The sequence below is a fragment of the Aquarana catesbeiana genome, linkage group LG07 (assembly GCF_042186555.1).
Source record: "Aquarana catesbeiana isolate 2022-GZ linkage group LG07, ASM4218655v1, whole genome shotgun sequence".
In the NCBI taxonomy this organism is placed as follows: domain Eukaryota; kingdom Metazoa; phylum Chordata; class Amphibia; order Anura; family Ranidae; genus Aquarana; species Aquarana catesbeiana.
Genome location: NC_133330.1, coordinates 324,029,121 through 324,048,788, shown reverse-complemented (window position 1 = coordinate 324,048,788; position 19,668 = coordinate 324,029,121). Strand labels below are relative to the sequence as shown.

Here is a 19,668-nt window from a genome sequence, read left to right as displayed (position 1 = left end):
AAGCTCCATCAGGTTGGATGGGGAGCGTCAGTGCACAGCCATTTTCAGATCTCTCCAGAGATGTTCAATCGGGTTCAAGTCTGGGCTCTGGCTGGGTCACTCAAGGACATTCAAAGAGTTGTCCCGTAGCCACTCCTTTGTTATCTTGGCTGTGTGCTTAGGGTTGTTGTCCCTTTGGAAGATGAACCTTCGCCCCAGTCTGAGGTCCAGGGCGCTCTGGAGCAGGTTTTCATCAAGGATGTCTCTGTACATTGCTGCATTCATCTTTCCCTCTATCCTGACTAGTCTCCCAGTTCCTGCCACTGAAAAACATCTCCACAGCATGATGCTGCCACCACCATGCTTCACTGTAGGGATGGTATTGGCCAGGTGATGAGCGGTGCCTGGTTTCCTCCAGACAAGACGCTTGCCATTCAGGCCAAAGAGTTCAATCTTTGTTTCATCAGACCAGAGAATTTTGTTTCTCATGGCCTGAGAGTCCTTCAGGTGTCTTTTGGCAAATTCCAGGAGGGCTCTCGTGTGCCTTTTTTACTGAGGAATGGCTTCTGTCTGGCCACTCTACCATACAGGCTTGATTGGTGGAGTGCTGCAGAGATGGTTGTTCTCTGTGGCGGCTCATCCATTAGGGGCGCCTCGACTATCCATGCATCTGGCCCCCTGATCTACATACAGGGTGCCGAACACATGGATACCAATGGGGGGGGGTTGAAGCACATGATACTTTGTATGAACAGACGATCAGTCTCCTCTCCCCTCAGAGAACTGGGATCTCTGTGTTTATACACAGAGATCCCGGTTCTCGGCGTGTCTTGAGCGATCACGGGAGCCCGGCGGTCATCGTGACCGTTGGGCACTCGCATCGGCTCCGGGGGCGAGCAGCGGGTGCACGCGCGCGCCCCTAGTGGCCACAACAAGAAGCGACGTAACATGGCGGCGATTCGCGCAGCCGTGCCATTCTGCCACAGTAAAACTGCGGCGGCTGGACGGCAAGCGGTTAAGGATGATCAGTGGACACAGGATGGACCTGAGCTCAATTTTGAGTGTCATGGCAAAGGCTGTGAATACTTCTGTACGTGGGATTTATTTTATTTTTAATAATTTAACAAAGATTTCAAAGAAACGTCTTTCACGTTGTCATTATGGGGTATTGTTTGTATAATTTTGAGGAAAACAATGAATTTAATCCATTTTGGAATTAGGCTGTAACATAAAAAATGTGGAAAAAGTGAAGCACTGGGAATACGTTCCGGATGCACCGTATGTGAAAAGCTGGCTGATTCGTGACGTATCCCAAGGCAATGGGATGTAACACTTCTACTGATGTACAAGATCTGTTTTTGGGATATAGATAGCCAAAAGGTGTAAATTTAGGAAGAATATGTAAACACCTGCTGTTGCAAAACATCTAGTGATACCTCGTGCCCGTAGTTGCCAACATTTCAAAATAATCAGAAGGGGCACCTTAAAGGGAAAGTAAAAAAGGTGTGAGTTGTGATGAGGTGTGAGTATCATGCTGCAGTCTACAGCTAGTGGGCATTGCCAATAAATGTATGGCTTGTAGTGTGGCACCTTTACCCCTTTGCTATATTTTAGACAAATTAGGATCCGGGTGTAATCTGAAGAGAACGTGGGAGTAAAATAAGCCCCACCACTGGTGTCAGTGATAGTAGCTCCCAACAATGGTGTCAGTAGGGGCAAAAGTAAACTCCTGCATTGGTGCTCAGTGGCAGTAATATTAATGCCACCCCATCTATAGGTGGTGAGTGACAATAATAATTACCCCCCCCCCCACACTCCAAACCCCCATTTTATTGGTGGCCAGTTTCAGCAATAAGTAACCACCAGACTCTCATTCTTTAGTAGTCAGTGGCAATTATAATGAACCACCCGACTCCAATTCATCAGTAGCCGGTGGCAGCAAAGATTAACCCTCCCCTCACTCCTCCTTTCATTGGTGGTCAGTGGATGAACAGGCATCAAAATACTTTCAATGGTATATTTAACAGATCAAAAAGGAGCAAATAAGATAATTTTTTTTGTTTGGGTTTACATACACTTTAACCGCTAGCCGACCAGCCGCCGTCGTTACACTGCGGCAGGTTGGCTCTCCTGCGCAAATCGCAGTAGCTGTTCAGCGGCCCTTTAAATAGTCTTAGCTTTCATGCGCCGTTGGAGCCGATGCGCGTGGCCGGCGGCCGCGATGTCCGCCGGACACCCACGATCGCTCCTGAGAGAGACAGAACGGGGACCTGTCAATGCAAACAGACAGATCTCCGTTCTGTCAGGGAGAGGAGACAGATCTGCTGTTCCTAGTGATTAGGAACAGCGATGTCTCTCTACTCCCTGCCAGTCCCCCCACCCCCCATAGTTAGACCCCTTTCACACTGGGGCGCTTTGCAGGCGCTATAATGCTAAAAATAGCGCCTGCAAAGCACCCTGAAAGAGCCGCTGCTGTGTCTCCAATCGAAAGCCCCGAAGGCTTTCACACTGGAGAGGTGCGCTGGCAGGACGGTAAAAAAAAGTCCTGCTAGCAGCATCTTTGGAGCGGTGAAGGAATTCAAATGAAATCAATGGGGCAGTGCGGTTATACCGCCGGCATAGCGCTGCTGCAGCAGCGCTTTGCGGTGGTTTTAACCCTTTCTCGGCCGCAACTGGGGGGTAAAAGCCCCCGAGGCGGAAGAATAGCGCCGCCAAATTGACGGTAAAGAGACGTTAAAAACAGTGGTGCTTTACTGCCAACGCACCCACCGCCCCAGTGTGAAAGGGGCCTTAGAAATCCCTCCCTAGAGAGCACTTAACCCCTTGATCGCCCCCCTAGTGTTAACCCCTTCCCTGCCAGTGACATTTATACAGTATTCAGTGGCTATTTTTAGCTCTAATCGCTTTATAAATGTCACTGGTCCCAAAAAAGTGTCAAAAGTGTCCGATCTGTCCGCTGCAATGTCGCAGTCCCGCAAAAAATCGCAGATCGCCGCCATTAGTAGTAAAAAAAAAAAAATAATAGTAAAAATGCCATAAATCTATCCCCTATTTTGTAAACGCTATAACTTTTGCGCAAATCAATCAATATACACTTATTGCGACTTATTTTACCACAAATATGTAGAAGAATACACTTTGGCCTAAACTGCTGAAAAAATTTGTATTTTTTTTAACAAAAATTAAAATTGGGGATATGTATTATAGCAAAAAGTAAAAAATAGTGAGGGTTATTTACGAAAGGCAAATCCACTTTGCACTACAAGTGCACTTTCAAGTGCAGTGGCTGTAGATCTAAAGGGGGACATGCAAGTGGAATAAAAAAGGGAATTTTTGCTTGCGCATGATTGGATGATAAAATCAGCAGAGCTTCCCCTCATTTCAGATCTACCCCTCGGATCTACAGCGACTGCACTTACAAGTGCACTTGCAGTGCAAAGTGGATTTGCCTTTAGTAAATAACCCCATTGTTTTGTTTTTTTTCAAAATTGTCGCTCTTTTTTTGTTTATAGTGCAAACAATAAAAACCACAGAGGTGATCAAATACCACCAAAAGAAAGCTCTATTTGTGGGGGGAAAAAAAGGACATCAATTTTGTTTGAGTAGAGTGTTGCAAGACCGCGCAATTGTCAGTTAAAGCTACGCAGTGCCGTATCGCAAAAAGTGGCCTGGTCATGGGGGGGGTAAATCTTCCGGGGCTGAAGTGGGAAGCCTCTACTGGGAGAAACATGGAGGCTGCCATTGCTGACACTTTCTTAAAATGCTTATTGCCTGGCTGTCACGGTGATTCAGTGCTCTCACGAGGCACGGGCTCAGAACAAGCGTGCACATCAGAAGTTCTCATTTCTCTTGGATTGCTTTTGCTGCATGCCTGTTCTAGGCTTAACAATGGTATTAGGTCAGCCAGGCAAGTTGTATTTTCAGAAGTAGGTCCCCGGTGGTGTCCATATTTCTTTTAGCACAAGTTTACTTTATGATACAAGTTGTTCTAAAAAATCCAGCCTACCTTGGAGACAATGCTGCAGGCATCTTTATTTCTAGCGGCGGTTTGCTGCGGGCTGACTCTCTGTCTGCGTCTTGATCACCTTCCAGTCCAAAGTCGAAAGTCAAGGGAATCTGTAGGGAGCGAAGACCTTGCAGGCAGCTCAGGGTCTGCTTCTAGAAAAATAAAAAGATAACAAAAGAATTTCAAACAGAACAGGGAAGGAGCCTGATACCGCCCGCCGTCGTTGTACGTCGCTACTTTGACGTTGAATACCGTTGTTATGGCAGCAGATAGCTGCCATAACACCGCTATTTTTTTTAAAAACAGCGGGCGGTCCTCTTTCAGATAAAAGTGGTCTCAGTGGCGGATTCGCTGCGAGATCACTTTTATCGGCAGCGGGAGATGTGACCACCCCCCCCCCCTCCCACCGCGTCTTGGTCATCTCCGCCGCTTGCTGGAGCCGCCGGTAGGGGCGGAGACAGTACGATCCTTTCCCCTTTAGAGGCTGGAAGTCGAGCGAGGGAAAGATTGCCCCCCACTCGGCTCCATACCATTGGATGACGGAAGCTACGTCAAACCTCACTTGGTCTTAAAGGGCACTTTTTTTTTTTTTTATAAAAAAAAAAAAAAAGACTTATTTATTTTTTTTTTTTCATTTAGAGGGGAGTTCCACCCAAAAATGGGACTTCCGCTTTTCGGATCCATCCCCCCCTCCGGTGTCACATCTGGCACCTTTCAGGGAGGAGGGGAGTGCAGATACTTGTCTAATCCAGGTATTTGCTCCCACTTCTGGGCATTGATCGCCGCAGGCCGCCATGTCCGGCCCCCTCCTCCGCCCCCCCCGCTGTCTTCTGGGAGACACACAGGTCCCAAAAGACAGCAGGGACCAGTGAGGACGCACAGTGCAACTTGCGCCTGCGCAGTAGAGAACCAGGCTGTGAAGCCGCAAGGCTTCACTTCCTGATTCCCTTACTGAAGATGGCGGCGCCTCCACCCGCGAGCAGAGGGACCGGTCGGCTCCGGGTGAGGACATCGCGGGCTCCCTGGACAGGTGAGTGTCCATATTTTAAAAGTCAGCAGCTGCAGTATTTGTAGCTGCTGACTTTAAAAAAAAAAAATTTGGGCGGAACTCCGCTTTAGGTGTAAATATGAGATCTCACATTAAAGAGGTCCTGTCATGCTTTTTTTCTATTACAAGGGATGTTTATATTACAAGGGATGTTTATATTACAAGGGATGTTTATATTCCTTGTAATAGGAATAAAAGTGATCCATTTTTTTTAAAAGAGACAGTGTAAAAATAAAAAAATAAAAAGTAAAATAAATAAGAAAAAAATAATGTTTTAAAGCGCCCCGTCCCGCCATGCTCGCACGCAGAAGCGAGCATCTACGTAAGTCGTGCCCGCATATGTAGGCGGTGTTCAAACCACACATGTGAGGTGTCGCCGCGATCGTTAGAGCAAGAGCAATCATTCTAGCAAAAGACCTCCTCTGTAACTCAAAACTGGTAACCTGTAGAAATTTTTAAACTTTGCCTATGGAGATCTTTAAGGGTCAAAGTTTGTCGCCATTCCACGAGCGGGTGCAATTTTGAAGCGTGACATGTTGGGTATCCATTTACTCAGCATAACATTATCTTTCACAATATAAAAAAATGGGCTAACTTTACTGTTTCTTATTTTTTAATTGAAGAAAGTGTATTTTTTCCAAAAAAAATGCGTTTGTAAGACTGCTGCGCAAATATGGTGGGACATAAAGTATTGCAACGACCGCCATTTTATTCTCTAGGGCAGTGATGTTTTTTTTTTTTGCTAGAAAATTACTTATAACCACCAAACATTATATATTTTTTTCAGACACCCTAGAGCAGTGATGGTGAACCTTGGCACCCCAGATGTTTTGGAACTACATTTCCCATGATGCTCATTCACTCTGCAGTGTAGATGAGCATCATGGGAAATGTAGTTCCAAAACATCTGGGGTGCCAAGGTTCACCATCACTGCTTTGGGGTGTCTGAAAAAAATACATAACGTTTGGGGGTTATAAGTAATTTTCTAGCAAAAAACACCAACACCAAGTGTAAAAAATAGGCCCGGTCCTTAAGTGTTTAAAGCACGGATATGCAATTAGCAGACCTCCAGCTGTTGCAGAACTACAAGTCCCATGAGGCATAGCAAGACTCTGACAGCCACAAGCATGAAACCCAGAGCCAGAGGCATGATGGGACTTGTAGTTTTGCAAGAGCTGGAGGTCTGCTAATTGCATATCCCTGGTTTAAAGCATGGCTGAATGACTAGTTGCTTCCCACTGTCTGTGTTAATGAAAAGCTGTAAAGTTGGTCGCCATTGGCCACATCGTTTTCCCAGACAGTTCTCACTTCAGCACTTGCAGTACTTCTACTTCTCCACAAGATGTCCTCAGTCTTTTAGGTTGAATGCCACCTGGCTTCTTAACCCAGAAGACTGTGTATAAAGGGTAAAAAAGCAATAAAAAGCTGACAACAGTCAAGGCTAAAGTATCCTTCCCCTATTTAAAAAAAATAAATGGTGTTTGTGTCCCTGCTGCAGATTTTCCTTCACTTCCTCCCTGGTGAAATTTGTTGTCACCAGGACAGGACGTGACGGAAATCCCGCTAACAGATCCTACTAGATAAGAGTAAAAATCCTCCAGAGGTTCTATTCCTTCCCCACTCTTTCTAAAACACTTTAGTTCACTTAAAAGGGAAAGTTCTGCTCATTCTCCTCCCCCGCCCACGCTAAAACCGACCATAGACGGGTCAAATTTCGGCTGGTTCAGCGGGGGCACGGCCAGGATTTGAACCATGAATGGGCGAGCTGAATGCACCCTTGGGTACAACCAGCCTGTCGAATTTTACATGCGACTGAAAGCAAAGAGCAGTCTTGTGCATGCGCAGCGAGGAGTCGGCTGTAAGCAGTGTTAATTTCGTCGACTAAAAGCGTAAAACATTTTAGTCGACTAACTTAATACCATTTTAGTTGACTAAAATACGACTAAAACGATTGAGATGACTAAAATACGACTAAAACTAAAATGCCATTTTAGTCAAAAGACTAAAACTAAATTGAAATTTGATTGTAAAAATTAACACTGGTCTGCATTGCATGTTCATATCTTAATACCATAAATGATAACATATTCGATTTTTCACTCCAGCGGTATATAATAAGTTTGGAAATTGTAGAGAAATGCTTAAATAATGCATTACAATTTAAAGAGGAGTTCCACCCAGGGGGTCCAGTCAAAAAAAAATAAAAAAATAAAAGTCAGCAGCTACAAATACTGCAGCTGCTGACTTTTAATTGGACACTTACCTGTCCCTGGGTCCAGCGATGCGGGGGATCGAAGCCCCGCTCGTCTCCCCCTCCGTTCAGCGGCGCCGGCATTGCAACTGTGCGCGCCCGGCTGTGGCTTCACAGCCCGGCACCCACTGCGCATGCGCGAGGGGCGCCACGCGCCGTGATTGGCCGCTCAGTCACCTGGGACCTGTAATGGGTCCCAGATGATTGACAGGAGGGAGGGTGCAGAGCGGAGCCCTTCCTGTGCCGAGGGGGAAGTGATGTCACCAGCCCAGGCACTGGAAGAGGCAGACTATGAGGGACCCCCTAGCAACAGGCATTTAGAGGGGAGTAAAAAAAAAAAATATCCAAATGTTTTTTTAAATTTTTTTTTAAGATTTTTCATGTATTTTTTTTTTTTTTGGGTGGAACCCCACTTTAACTACACCCATTAGATTTTAGATGACTAAAATGAGTTTAAAATCTATTTTAGTCTACTAAAATGTCCTGGAGGTTTAGTCGACTAAAATAAAATAAAATAAATAAATAAAAAAACATAAAATAAAAATAAAATAAAAATGCAATTTTAGTCCTAAGACTAAAACTAAATTGAAATTTGCTGCCAAAATTAACATTGGCTATAAGACAGCAGGAAGTCACATCCAGGTCCCACATCCAATATGGCGGCACCGGGAATCTGAAGCCCAGTGAAGGATCGGCTCCACTAAAGACAGTGCTGGGCTGCTGCGTGTCTGTTTTTTAAAAGTCAGTATTTGCAGCTGCTGACCTTTAAGTCTTTAAAACAAGACTGAAGTTCCTGTTTATCGAAGTGGCCCGAAATAGAGGCCGACGCCCGGTTTAAGTCGCGCCATCTTTGAGACTTGTGGTCGCACGCTGCTACTACAGAAACTGGGTCACACCCGGACACCTACACATCCGTACTCGCCTCGCTCTGCAATCACAGTATAATAGAAAACCTGTGCTATGTGTACATCACACCGTGCCTGTGTCCTGTATAGACAACCGCATCAAGGGAGACACAGTTTGGTTTCAAAGAATAAAAAGACATACGCCATCTTACCAAAAGTATTGGGACGCCTGCCTTTACAAGCACATGAACTTTAACCACTTGCCGACCAGCCGCCGCAGTTGTACTGCGGCTGAATGGCACGGCTGGGCGAAACGACGTTACGTAACGTCGCTTTGCCCTGTGGCGCCCCCCCTGCTCGCCCACGGAGCCGATGCGAGTGCTCGGTGGTCGCGATCACCGCCGGGCTCCCGCGATCGCACACGGAGAACCGGGATCTGTGTGTGTTCTCTGAGGGGAGAAGTGACAGATCGTCTGTTCATACGATAGTATGAACAGACGATCTATCTCTTCCCCTACACAGTCCCATCCCCCCTTCAGTTAGAACATACACTAGGGAACACAATTAACCCCTCGATCGCCCTCCCTAATGTTAACCCCTTCCCTGCCAGTGACATTTTTATAGTAATCAATGCATTTTTATAGCACTGATCGCTGTATAAATGACAATGATCCCAAAAATGTGTCAACATTGTCCGCCGTGTCCGCCATAATGTTGCAGTCCCAATAAAAATCGCAGATCCCAATAGGCATGAATGGATTCTGGACAGCCGCACTCAAATAATAGCCCTATTTATTGAAAAATGCACATCATGAGCTATGAGTAAGCACTGACGCCAGTGCGAAACGTCAGCTCGTTGTTGTCTGCTGTGATCCTTTGAATTTTGATGTGCATTTTTCAATAAATAAGGCTATTATTTGATTGCGGCTGTCCAGAATCCATTCATGCCTATTGCGATCAGCATCAAGCCAGCACCTGTGGCCTCTAAACCGAGATTGATTTACTGTTGGCCTATCAAGAGTTCCTGGAGCGGTGTTCACTCCTTCCAAAAATCACAGATCGCATTACTAGTAAAAAAAAAAAAAAAAAAAATAATAAAAATGCCATAAAACTATCCCCTATTTTGTAGAGGCTATAACTTTTGCGCAAACGTCAATGTACGCTTATTGCGACTTTTTTCATCAAAAATATGTAGAAGAATACGTATCGGCCTAAACTGAGGAAAAAAATAGTTTTTTTTTATATATTTTTGGGGGCTATTTATTATAGCAAAAAATATTGCCTTTTTATTCAAAATTGTCGCTCTTTTTTTTTTAGTTTTAGTTTATAGCGCAAAAAATAAAAACCGCAGAGGTGATCAAATACCACCAAAAGAAAGCTCTATTTGTGGGAAAAAAAGGACGTCAATTTTGTTTGGGTGCAACGTCGCACGACTGCGCAATTGTCAGTTAAAGCGACGCAGTGCCGAATCGGGAAAAGTGCTCTGGTCAGGAAGGGGGTAAAATCTTCCGGGGCTGAAGAGGTTAATGGCATCCCAGTCTTAGTCCGTAGGGTTCTATATTGAGTTGGCCCACCCTTTGCTGCTATAACAGCTTCAAGTCTTCTGGGAAGGCTGTCCACAAGGTTTAGGAGTGTGTCTATGGGGATGTTTGACCATTCTTCCAGAAGCGCATTTGTGAGGTCAGGTACTGATGTTGGACGAGAAGGCCTGGCTCGCTGTCTCCGCTCTAATTCATCCCAAAGGTGTTCTTTTTAGGTCTTTATGGACCTTGCTTTGTGCACTGGTCCAAATCGTTATGGTGGAGGGGGGATTATGATGTGGGGTTGTTTTTCAGGGGTTGGGCTTGGCTCCTTAGTTCCAGTGAAGGGAACTCTTAAGGCGTCAGCATACCAAGACATTTTGGACAATTTCATGCTCCCAACTTTGTGGGAACAGTTTGGGGATGGCCCCTTCCTGTTCCAACATGACTGCGCACCAGTGCACAAAGCAAGGTCCATAAAGACATGGATGAGCGAGTTTGGGGTGGAGGAACTTGACTGGCCTGTACAGAGTCCTGACCTCAACCCGATAGAACACCTTTGGGGTGAATTAGAGCGGAAACTGTGAGCCAGGCCTTCTCATCCACATCAGTGCTTGACCTCACAAATGCGCTTCTGGAAGAATGGTCAACCATTCCCATAGACACACTCCTAAACCTTGTGGACAGTCTTCCCAGAAGAGTTGAAGCTGTTATAGCAGTAAAGGGTGGGCCAACTCAATATTGAACCCTACGGACTAAGGCTGGCCATACACTATACGAAAAATCAGCCGAAATTTGGTCATTTAGATAGTTCGTTCATTAATGGGCACAAAATCGATAATCATTGAGACATTTTTGAGCCGAAAAAAACGAAGGACAAGTTTGGAAATTTTCTGCCGAACGAACGATGAATTGAAAGGTTAATGTGGTCCGAACTGTCTGCACCGGGTATATGTAAAAAAAACAAACAAAAAATGCATTCATTTATGTCCACTGAACGATTTATCGGTCATTACATGATGGCACTATCGTTTGCGCTTAGGACCGAATGTTCGTTTTTCGAAAATGGGTTCGGCAGATTTTTCGTATATAGTGTGTGGCCAGCATTAGACTGGGATGCAATTAAAGTTCATGTAAAGGCAGGTGTCCCAATACTTTTGGTAATATAGTGTATTTACAGATATACTTTGTTAAAACCTGACCTCTAGTCTTCCCTTCAGTCTTGCACATTACAGGCTCCTCTCCTGCACTGGAATTGCTTATTCTGATTTCACTGCACACTGCCAGCCTCTCACAATGTGCGTTGTGCAGCAAGTCATATAGAGGAGCCTGTACAACTAGGGTTGCCACCTTTTCTTCGAGCCAAACCCGAACAAGGAGTTCGGTGTGCGCAGTAATGCTGTGCGCATAGCGTGCCGCAGCGCAGTGGGCGTGGCCAAATTGCTCTTGCTGACAAAATTGCCCTACCCCCCCCTAGTAATGCCAAACCTGCCCCCCGGACAGCTGCCCGCAGCTCCTGGATGGCAACAGATTTGTGTGAGTATCTGGGTTACTTGGGGAGCCGCAGTCCAATCTGAATAATGTGTTTCCGGGTTTCGGTCAACCTGAAACCCGGGCACATGATTCAAAAACCCGGACTGTCCGGGTGAATCCTGGACAGGTGGCAACCCTATGTACAACTGTGCAAGACTAAAGGGAAGGCCAGAGGTCAGATTTAAATCTGCTGCCAATTGTGTGAATTTAGTTTTCATGTTACCATGCTGGGCACAGTGGGCACTACAGACAACCCACCTTGGCATGCTTGGCCAGGATGTCTCGTGAATACTTATCCAAGGCATCAAACCCCAGCAAGATCCTCTGAGTCATTTCTCCTAGAAGAAGGAAATGGAACAGAATGCATTACAGGAGATCTATAACCAGGTAAGTACATATCAGTCTACACCCATCATCCATAACACTATGACCACTGACAGGTAAAGTGGGTGACTTTGATTGTCTTGTGACAACGGCATCTGAAAGTAGGTGGGACATATTAGGAAGCAGGTGAACATGTTGTCCCTGAAGCTGATGTGTTGAAAGCAGAAGCAAAAGGATTTTGACGAGCTCTAAATTGTAATGGCTGGACGACTGGGTCAGAGCAACTCCAAACTTGCAGCTTTTGAGGTATATTCAGGGCCGTCTTTAATTTGGGACAAAAAGGGGCAGCTGCCCCCCCAGGCCTGGTCGTTGTTGTGTTGAACCCATGCTGCCCGCATATTAGTTTTCCCAGCTTTTGCTTTCCACCCTGGGAGTCTACAGCATCCTGCCCAATCAGCAGCGGCCGATGGTAGACGGACAGCAGTGGCCTGGCTCAGATAGCAGGGTGGCCACAGCCAATGTCTGCAGGGCAGAGGGTGAGGCTCTGGAGTGCTGCTCTGCCTGGCCAGGCTGTGCTGACTTGTGTGGGTTGAGCTGGTGGTGGGGAAGGAAGGTGACGGCGGAGGAGGGAGAGGTCTGTCTCTGGACACCCGACAATGAGCTGCTCCGGGAGGATAAACCTTGTGAAAGTCTCACTTGTCCTGTATGACTTCTCTATTCCCGGCAGCCCTTCTATTGCAGGCGGCATGACTAGCTATTTATTACTGGCAGCCCATGTTCGGGGGTGCTGTTCACATTGGGCTCTGTTCCTACATACACTCAGTTACTCTTCATAGGTGTGTGTGCTCTGTTCATTGCTAATAACAAGTCCTTAGGAGCTTTCCGCCTATTGATGGGTCCCCTCACCTCCCCAGTCCATGGTGTGCAGGCACTGAGAAGATGATGTGCTGTAACCTTCAGCAACCAATCAGTGAGCTGTAATGATGTTCTGTAACCCCTAGCAACCAATCAGTGAGCATTAATGATGTGTATTAACCGATAGCAACCAATCAGTGAGCGTTAATGATGTGCAGTAACCTCTAGCAACCAATCAGTCAGCAGTAAGGGTGTGCAGTAACCTCTAGCAACCAGTGCGTGGTAAGAATGTGCAGTAACCTATAGCAACCAATCAGTAAGTGATAAGGATGTGCAGTAACCTCTAGTAACCAATCGATAAGTGGTAAGGATGTGCAGTAACCTCTAGCAACCAACCAGTGAGCTTAATGATGTGCAGTAACCTCTAGGAACCAATCAGTAAGCAGTAAGGGTGTGCAGTAACCTCTAGCAACCAAACAGCACATGGTAAAGATGTGCAGTAACCTATAGCAACCAATCAGTACGTGGTAAGGATGTGCAGTAACATATAGCAACTAATCAGTAAGTGGTAAGGATGTGCACTAACCTATAGCAACCAATCAGTGAGCAGTAAGGGTGTGCAGTAACCTCTAGCAACCAATCAGTACATGGTAAAGATGTGCAGTAACCTATAGCAACCAATCAGTACATGGTAAAGATGTGCAGTAACCTTTAGCAACCAATCAGTAAGCGGTAAGGATGTGCAGTAACCTCTAGCAACCAATCAGTAAGCGGTAAGGATGTGCAGTAACTTACAGCAACCAGTGACCAGTTCTTTATGTCTTCATGATATCAATGTTTTTGTAGATAAATCTATGTGTGTGTTTGGGATGTTGGGGGGGGAGGGGGTGAAGTTGGAGGGACTGTCCTATAAATCAGGGACAGTGGAAGATAAAGGAGCCGTCTGGCTGATATTATGAGATCTTCATCCTCCATAGTCCTCTATAGTCCGGACTGATCTGTGTGTAAACACCGAGCACACTCCCCCCTCCCCCTCCCCGGGTATATCAGTGATCTGCCATGGCACTATGTACACCTCCCCCCTCTGCCCAGCTCTGCCATGCGGTGTCACCTCCTCGGATCGTCACACATCGCCCGGCTCAATGATCTCCGCCGCCGGCGTCCTCCAGTCTCCATAGACACCGAGACGCCGTACTATCAATGGCCGCTAGAGGCCGCTATTGTGAGATCACAACTTCATATCAGTGACGGGAGGGAGTCCCAGCAACCCCGGATAATACCCGGATAATAACATTCATCTCTGGACTGTACAGCGAGAGAGTCACCTCACTACTCTCTACAGTCTGATAGAGCATTGTGGGTGGGCGTCACCACTTACTGGGCGTGGTATCAAAGCCTGCTGCCTGTGGTGGGCGTGGTCTCAGAGCATCCTGCCTGTAGTGGGCATGGTCACAGGGTTTTCTTTCTTAGTGGGCGTGGTCTCGGGGGGGTCTTCTTTTTTAGTGGGCGTGGTCTCAGGGTCTTCTTTCTTAGTGGGCGTGGCCTCATGGTCCCCCTTTCTTATTAGGCGTGGTCTCAGGGTCTTCTTTCTTAGTGGGCGTGGTGTCAGGGTCTCCTCTCTTAGTGGGTCTAGAGACCCCTCTGTAGTTTTCTTGGTGGGCGTTGTCTCAAAAATCTATTCTCTGTAGTGGGCGTGGTCTCAGAGTCCCCTGTCTTATTGGGCGTGGTTTCAAAGTTTCCTTTCTTATTGGGCGTGGTCCCGGAGTCTCTTGTCTGTAGTGGGCGTGGTCTCAGAGTTTCCTGTCTTATTGGGTGTGGTCTCAGTCTCTCCTGTCTTATTGGGCGTGGTCTCAGAGTCCCTTGTCTGCAGTGGGCGTGGTCTCAGAGTCTCCTGTCGTATTGGGCGTGGTCTCAGAGTCCCTTGTCTGTACTGGGTCTGGTCTCAGAGTCCCTTGTTTAGGGTGGGCGTGGTCTTAGAGTCCCTTTTCTGTAGTGGGTGTGGTCTTAGTCTCTCTTGACTTATTGGGCGTGGTCTCAGAGTCTCCTGTCTTCTTGGGCGTGGTCTCAGAGTCTCCTGTCGTATTGGGCGTGGTATCAGAGTCCCTTGTCTGTACTGGGTGTGGTCTCAGAGTCCCTTGTTTATAGTGGGTGTGGTCTCAGGGTCCCTTGTCTGTAGTGGGCGTGGTCTCAGTTTCCTGTCTTATTGGGCTTGGTTTAGAGTCCCTTGTCTGTAATGAGTGTGGTCTCAGAGTCGCTTGTATATATTGGGTCTGGTCTCAGAGTCCCTTGTTTATAGTGGGTGTGGTCTTAGTCTCTCCTGACTTATTGGGCGTGGTCTCAGAGTCTCCTGACTTCTTGGGCGTGGTCTCAGAGTCTCCTGTCTTCTTGGGCGTGGTCTCAGAGTCTCCTGTCTTCCTGGGCGTGGTCTCAGAGTCTCCTGTCTTAGTGGGGATATATACGCCATAGCACCAAAAACTTCCCGGGTAACAAAGCCATTGTGCATGACAATAAATGAGAGAATTTAAAAAACATGTTACAGTGCAACAATATTCACACTAAATAGTAACACTGAGTATGCTGAGAGATCCAACTGTAGCACCCTGGTGTTTAGGCAGGGTTGCTTCTAAATTTACCTGCCAGGTATGCAGTAGCTGCCTTGGCTAATTGTTGAGGGTCAATTGATTTCTTTCTAATGCCCCGTACACACGATCGGACATTGATCGGACATTCCGACAACAAAATCCATGGATTTTTTCCGACGGATGTTGGCTCAAACTTGTCTTGCATACACACGGTCACACAAAGTTGTCGGAAAATCCGATCGTTCTGAACGCGGTGACGTAAAACACGTACGTCGGGACTATAAACGGGGCAGTAGCCAATAGCTTTCATCTCTTAATTTATTCTGAGCATGGCACTTTGTGCGTCGGATTTGTGTACACACGATCGGAATTTCCGATAACGGATTTTGTTGTCGGAAAATTTTATAGCCTGCTCTCAAACTTTGTGTGTCGGAAATTCCGATGGAAAATGTGTGATGGAGCCTACACACGGTCGGAATTTCCGACAACGAGGTCCTATCACACATTTTCCATCGGAAAATCCGACCGTGTGTACAGGGCATTAGTCCGTAATTTCTGCACTTCTCTTTTTCTCCTTACTAGGATGTCCCCACTAGTTGGCTGGGTACCTGGTGGCATTAGATATGAGAAGAGCAATGCAAGAACAAATTATGGGTATATGGGGGATCCCAGCCAATGGTCAGGGGTTTTCTTAAATCCCTTGGCCTGCTGGGAGAACCTATATATTTGGGTGGAGTCAGGTAATCGGGGGTTCTGTTCCACCTGGATGGCTGTCTGGGTGCTAGGCCGGAGTTTGGGCCTATCCCGGGCACATCTGGCTGCTAGGCTGTCTGAGGGCCTATCCAGGAGCAAGAGAGCAGCGCAGGGTTGGGATTGCGGATTGCAGTCCAACCAGAAGTGATGGTTCTGCCGGCCATAGAACATGTGGTGGTCGGAGGTAGAGGGGAAGCTGTCGCCACTAAGGGACCAATCACCTTATTACCAGGGACCACAGTGAGTAGCGGAAGCAAGTACCGGAGCAGAATTCTCACCAACCGGGGACAGTGAAGAATTGGGAAACTTCAGTGGGTATCAAGCCAGGGACCCAACCAGCGGGTTGGCCAATGGATTGTTAATGGCACCCCAAACACATCACATTTGCAACCACCAAATCTTATAGTAGCAAGCAGCTTGGTGCAGTGCGATCTGAAAAATGGTGCTTGCACTACATGCTCCTCATTCCATTCAAATGAATGGCTGTCAGAACCGGACAGGAACACGTACATTCCAGTGTGAACCAGCTCTAGGGTCTCATTTAGATGGGGGTGTGTGTGTGTGTGTGTGTGTGGGGGGGGGGGGGGGGCAGTATATATGCACAGTTGAGCCACGTTTTAATAACAAAAAACAAAACCCCCCCAACCTCCCACCCCAAAGCTGCAATAGGCTGTGGTTGCGATGCTTAGTACCTGTGGCAAAAACTACCTGACATGTAGGGATCAGCAAGCCCACCAAACAAAACTCACTCGGGTGAATGGGGAAACACACAAATGCCCTGCAACTGAGTGCACAGGCAGCATCACATCGCCCCCTCAACACCTGTCAATTGCCTCCGAAATGCAATCCATGTGTAGATCACGCTTCAGAGGTGAGGTAGATTTAGGCACAACATTATCTGCACTAACTACTATTTGTGGTGGGACGGCGCACCAGCGCTCCACCACCAACTACCATACCTACATTCTCTACAACTAGACTCAGCAAGATTGGGGATATAAATCGCTGGGAACTATTATGGTCTTATATGTAGATGAACCATATGAGTCAGTTTATGACCAACAATTGTTTCTCCCCTGTTCTACCTATTTGCTGGGAACTACCTCTATCTAACAGAGAAACAGCTGAGGGTTGGTTACTTCTGCCCCCTCCCGCTTCTAAATATAGCCTCACATTAATTTGGCTATCGTAGTATATGCTCCTGAAGAAGCGCTTGAGCGCGCAACATGTCGAGCCCATAATCTTTTACAGAATCTTGACTACCATCACCACATGGCGCTGATTCAACGATATGTACTGTAACTATATAGATCAATAGGTTGTCTGTATCCCTTATTGATCCCATAGCTCCGTTGTCTCTTGATCTACTTTGTATGGAGTGCATATTCTGTAAATGATGTTTACTATATAAGGTTTTATCCTGTCTTTGTCTTTCCCTGCTTTTAATACACCATTTTTTGAAATGAAATAAAACTAGAATTTTAATGATACAAGTATCTTTATTGTGCCTATAAAGTCTTGGTGCCTGCCCACACTCCTACGTCCTTTAAACAATTTATATTAGACGTGGCACACATACTTACCTTGTATCCGCATGACCACTGTGCGATGATACGTCCCCTAATTATGTAGATTTAGGCACAAGTCTAACTCTACCATAAATGGCTTGGCAAAGATACCCTCCACCTACTGCTCACTGCAGAGAGGGTGCATAGAGTGCCATGCTGTCTCCTGCTCTTGGGAAATCCTGAGGCCATTTAGGCCAAGTTGAACACAGACGTAATCATTTACTGGATATGTATACTCAGGATCTTGTGGACAGAAAGATCCCGAGTACAATGTTCCATAAAGGTCTTGCGTAAATGTATGTAGGCGTATACATGGGTACATTTTTTCTGCTGAAGTGTTCAACATCCTAAGGTGAGTCAATACCATGACCATTGCTTTTTTATGGACCCAAATGACACCGCAAGACTGATTCCGGGGAAAATGTATTTTCCTCCCATATCATTTTACCCACTCTGTTTGGTATGAACTATTCTGGAGGACCTTCCGCCAAAGGAGCCTGTGCAAAATTAATTCCCTTTGGCTACCATGGTTTCCCCTTTCTTACAAGAAACAAAAATATTGTGACACCCCCAAAGTTTTATCTTTACTACTTAAAGTGGTTGTAAACCTCAGACATGAAATATGAACAAAACATTATCCCTCAATAGCAGGGGTATTGAATTAAAATTCACGGAGGTCCGACCAGTAAAAAACTTTCTTCCCACAGAGGTCCGAACCGCATTTGTATCAGTCCCCTCCTCCTATATCACATTCCCTTACATCAGTATCTCCCCCCCCACTTCACATCAGTTTCCCCTTTAAAGAAGTGTTCTCAGGCCCCCCCGCACATCACGCACCCTCTTTATTAAAAAGCAGTCCTCAATCCCCTTCAATTCATCGCCCCCCCCCGTCGCACACTACTGTCCTTGGCCCCTTCACATCCCTCCCCACAGTATTGTCCTCTGCCCCTTCACATCACCGCCCCCCTCCAACAGAACTGTGCCACCTTTACACCCTCCCCCCAACAGTAGTAATGTGCCCTGCCCTCTTCATATCAAAACACCCACCTCACAGCACTGCCCCCTTTACATCCCTCCCCTTACATCACAACCCCCCTCAATAGCATGCTCTGCCCTCTTCATATTAAACCCCCACAGCACTGCCCCCCTTTATATCCCCCACAAAGCACTGACCACCCACATCACAATCCCCCCCCCCCACAGTAGTATGCTCTGCCCTCTTCATATCAAACACCCACCCCACAGCACTGCCCCCTTTACATCCCTCCCCCCACAGCACTGCCCCCCTTTATATCCCCCACAAAGCACTGACCCCCCACATCACAATCCCCCCCCCCCTCACAGTAGTATGCTCTGCCCTCTTCATATTAAACCCCCACAGCACTGCCCCCCTTTATATCCCCCACAAAGCACTGACCCCCCACATCACAATCCCCCCTCACAGTAGTATGCTCTGCCCTCTTCATATCAAACACCCACCCCACAGCATTGCCCCCCCTTTACATCACCCCCCCCCCACAGCACTGCCCCCCCTTTACATACCCCCCCCCCCCACAGCACTGCCCCCCTTTATATCCCCCACAAAGCACTGACCCCCCACATCACAATCCCCCCTCACAGTAGTATGCTCTGCCCTCTTCATATCAAACACCCACCCCACAGCACTGCCCCCTTTACATCCCTCCCCCCAAAGCACTGCCCCCCTCTTACATCACAAACCTCCCACAGTAGTATGCTCTGCCCTCTTCATATCAAACACCCACCCCACAGTACTGCTCCCTTTACATACCTCCCCCCAAAGCGCTGCACCCCCCTTACATCACAACCCCCCCCCCCCACAATAGTATGCTCTTCCCTCTTCATATCAAACACCCACCCCACAGCATTGCCCCCCCCTTTACATCACCCCCCCCCCACAGCACTGCCCCCCCTTTACATACCCCCCCCCCCACAGCACTGCCCCCTCCCTTTACATCACCCCCTACACAGCACTGCACTTCTTCACATTTAAACCCCCCCCCCCCCCATTTACATCACACGCACAGCCAGAGTAGTGTCCCCTCCCCTGCCCCCTTTCCCTCTCCTACCTTAGACAGTGCGCAGGCGCTGTCATAACATTTCTGGGTCAGGTGTGGGAGGCACAGCATTGAACAGAGCGCGGGAGCTGCCGCGGGGTTAATTCTTTGTATTAACCAGCAGGTGACTGGCTGCTAAGACAGCCCTGCATCCAATCACCCTCTGGTTAACTTGAAAAGTTCACCCCAGCAGCTCCTGCGCTCTGCTCAATGCTGTGCCGCATCAACCGCATTCAATTCTACATCACAGACATGTCTGGTTGTGGATGAAAATGAAGAGATACTGGACCAAATTTTAAATATTAAAGAAAAGAAATATAAGACATGC

General features: G+C 47.2%; 1 protein-coding gene across 2 annotated transcripts in view; it reads right to left on the bottom strand.

Moving 5' to 3' along the window:
• The window catches only part of LOC141102582 (uncharacterized), a 57,680-nt gene extending 44,019 nt beyond the window's left edge, over positions 1-13,661 (bottom strand). The window contains exons 1-3 of one of the 2 annotated variants that reach the window (XM_073591486.1): positions 13,474-13,661; positions 11,442-11,521; positions 3,986-4,137 (exon numbers count right to left, since the gene is read on the bottom strand). In XM_073591486.1, coding sequence (XP_073447587.1) covers positions 3,986-4,137; positions 11,442-11,516 — 227 coding nt within the window. In that variant the 5' untranslated portion in view covers positions 11,517-11,521; positions 13,474-13,661. The remainder of the gene's footprint in view (positions 1-3,985; positions 4,138-11,441; positions 11,522-13,473) is intronic. The other variant, XM_073591487.1, reaches the window with a different exon arrangement.
• Between the last annotated feature and the right edge of the window lie 6,007 nt (positions 13,662-19,668).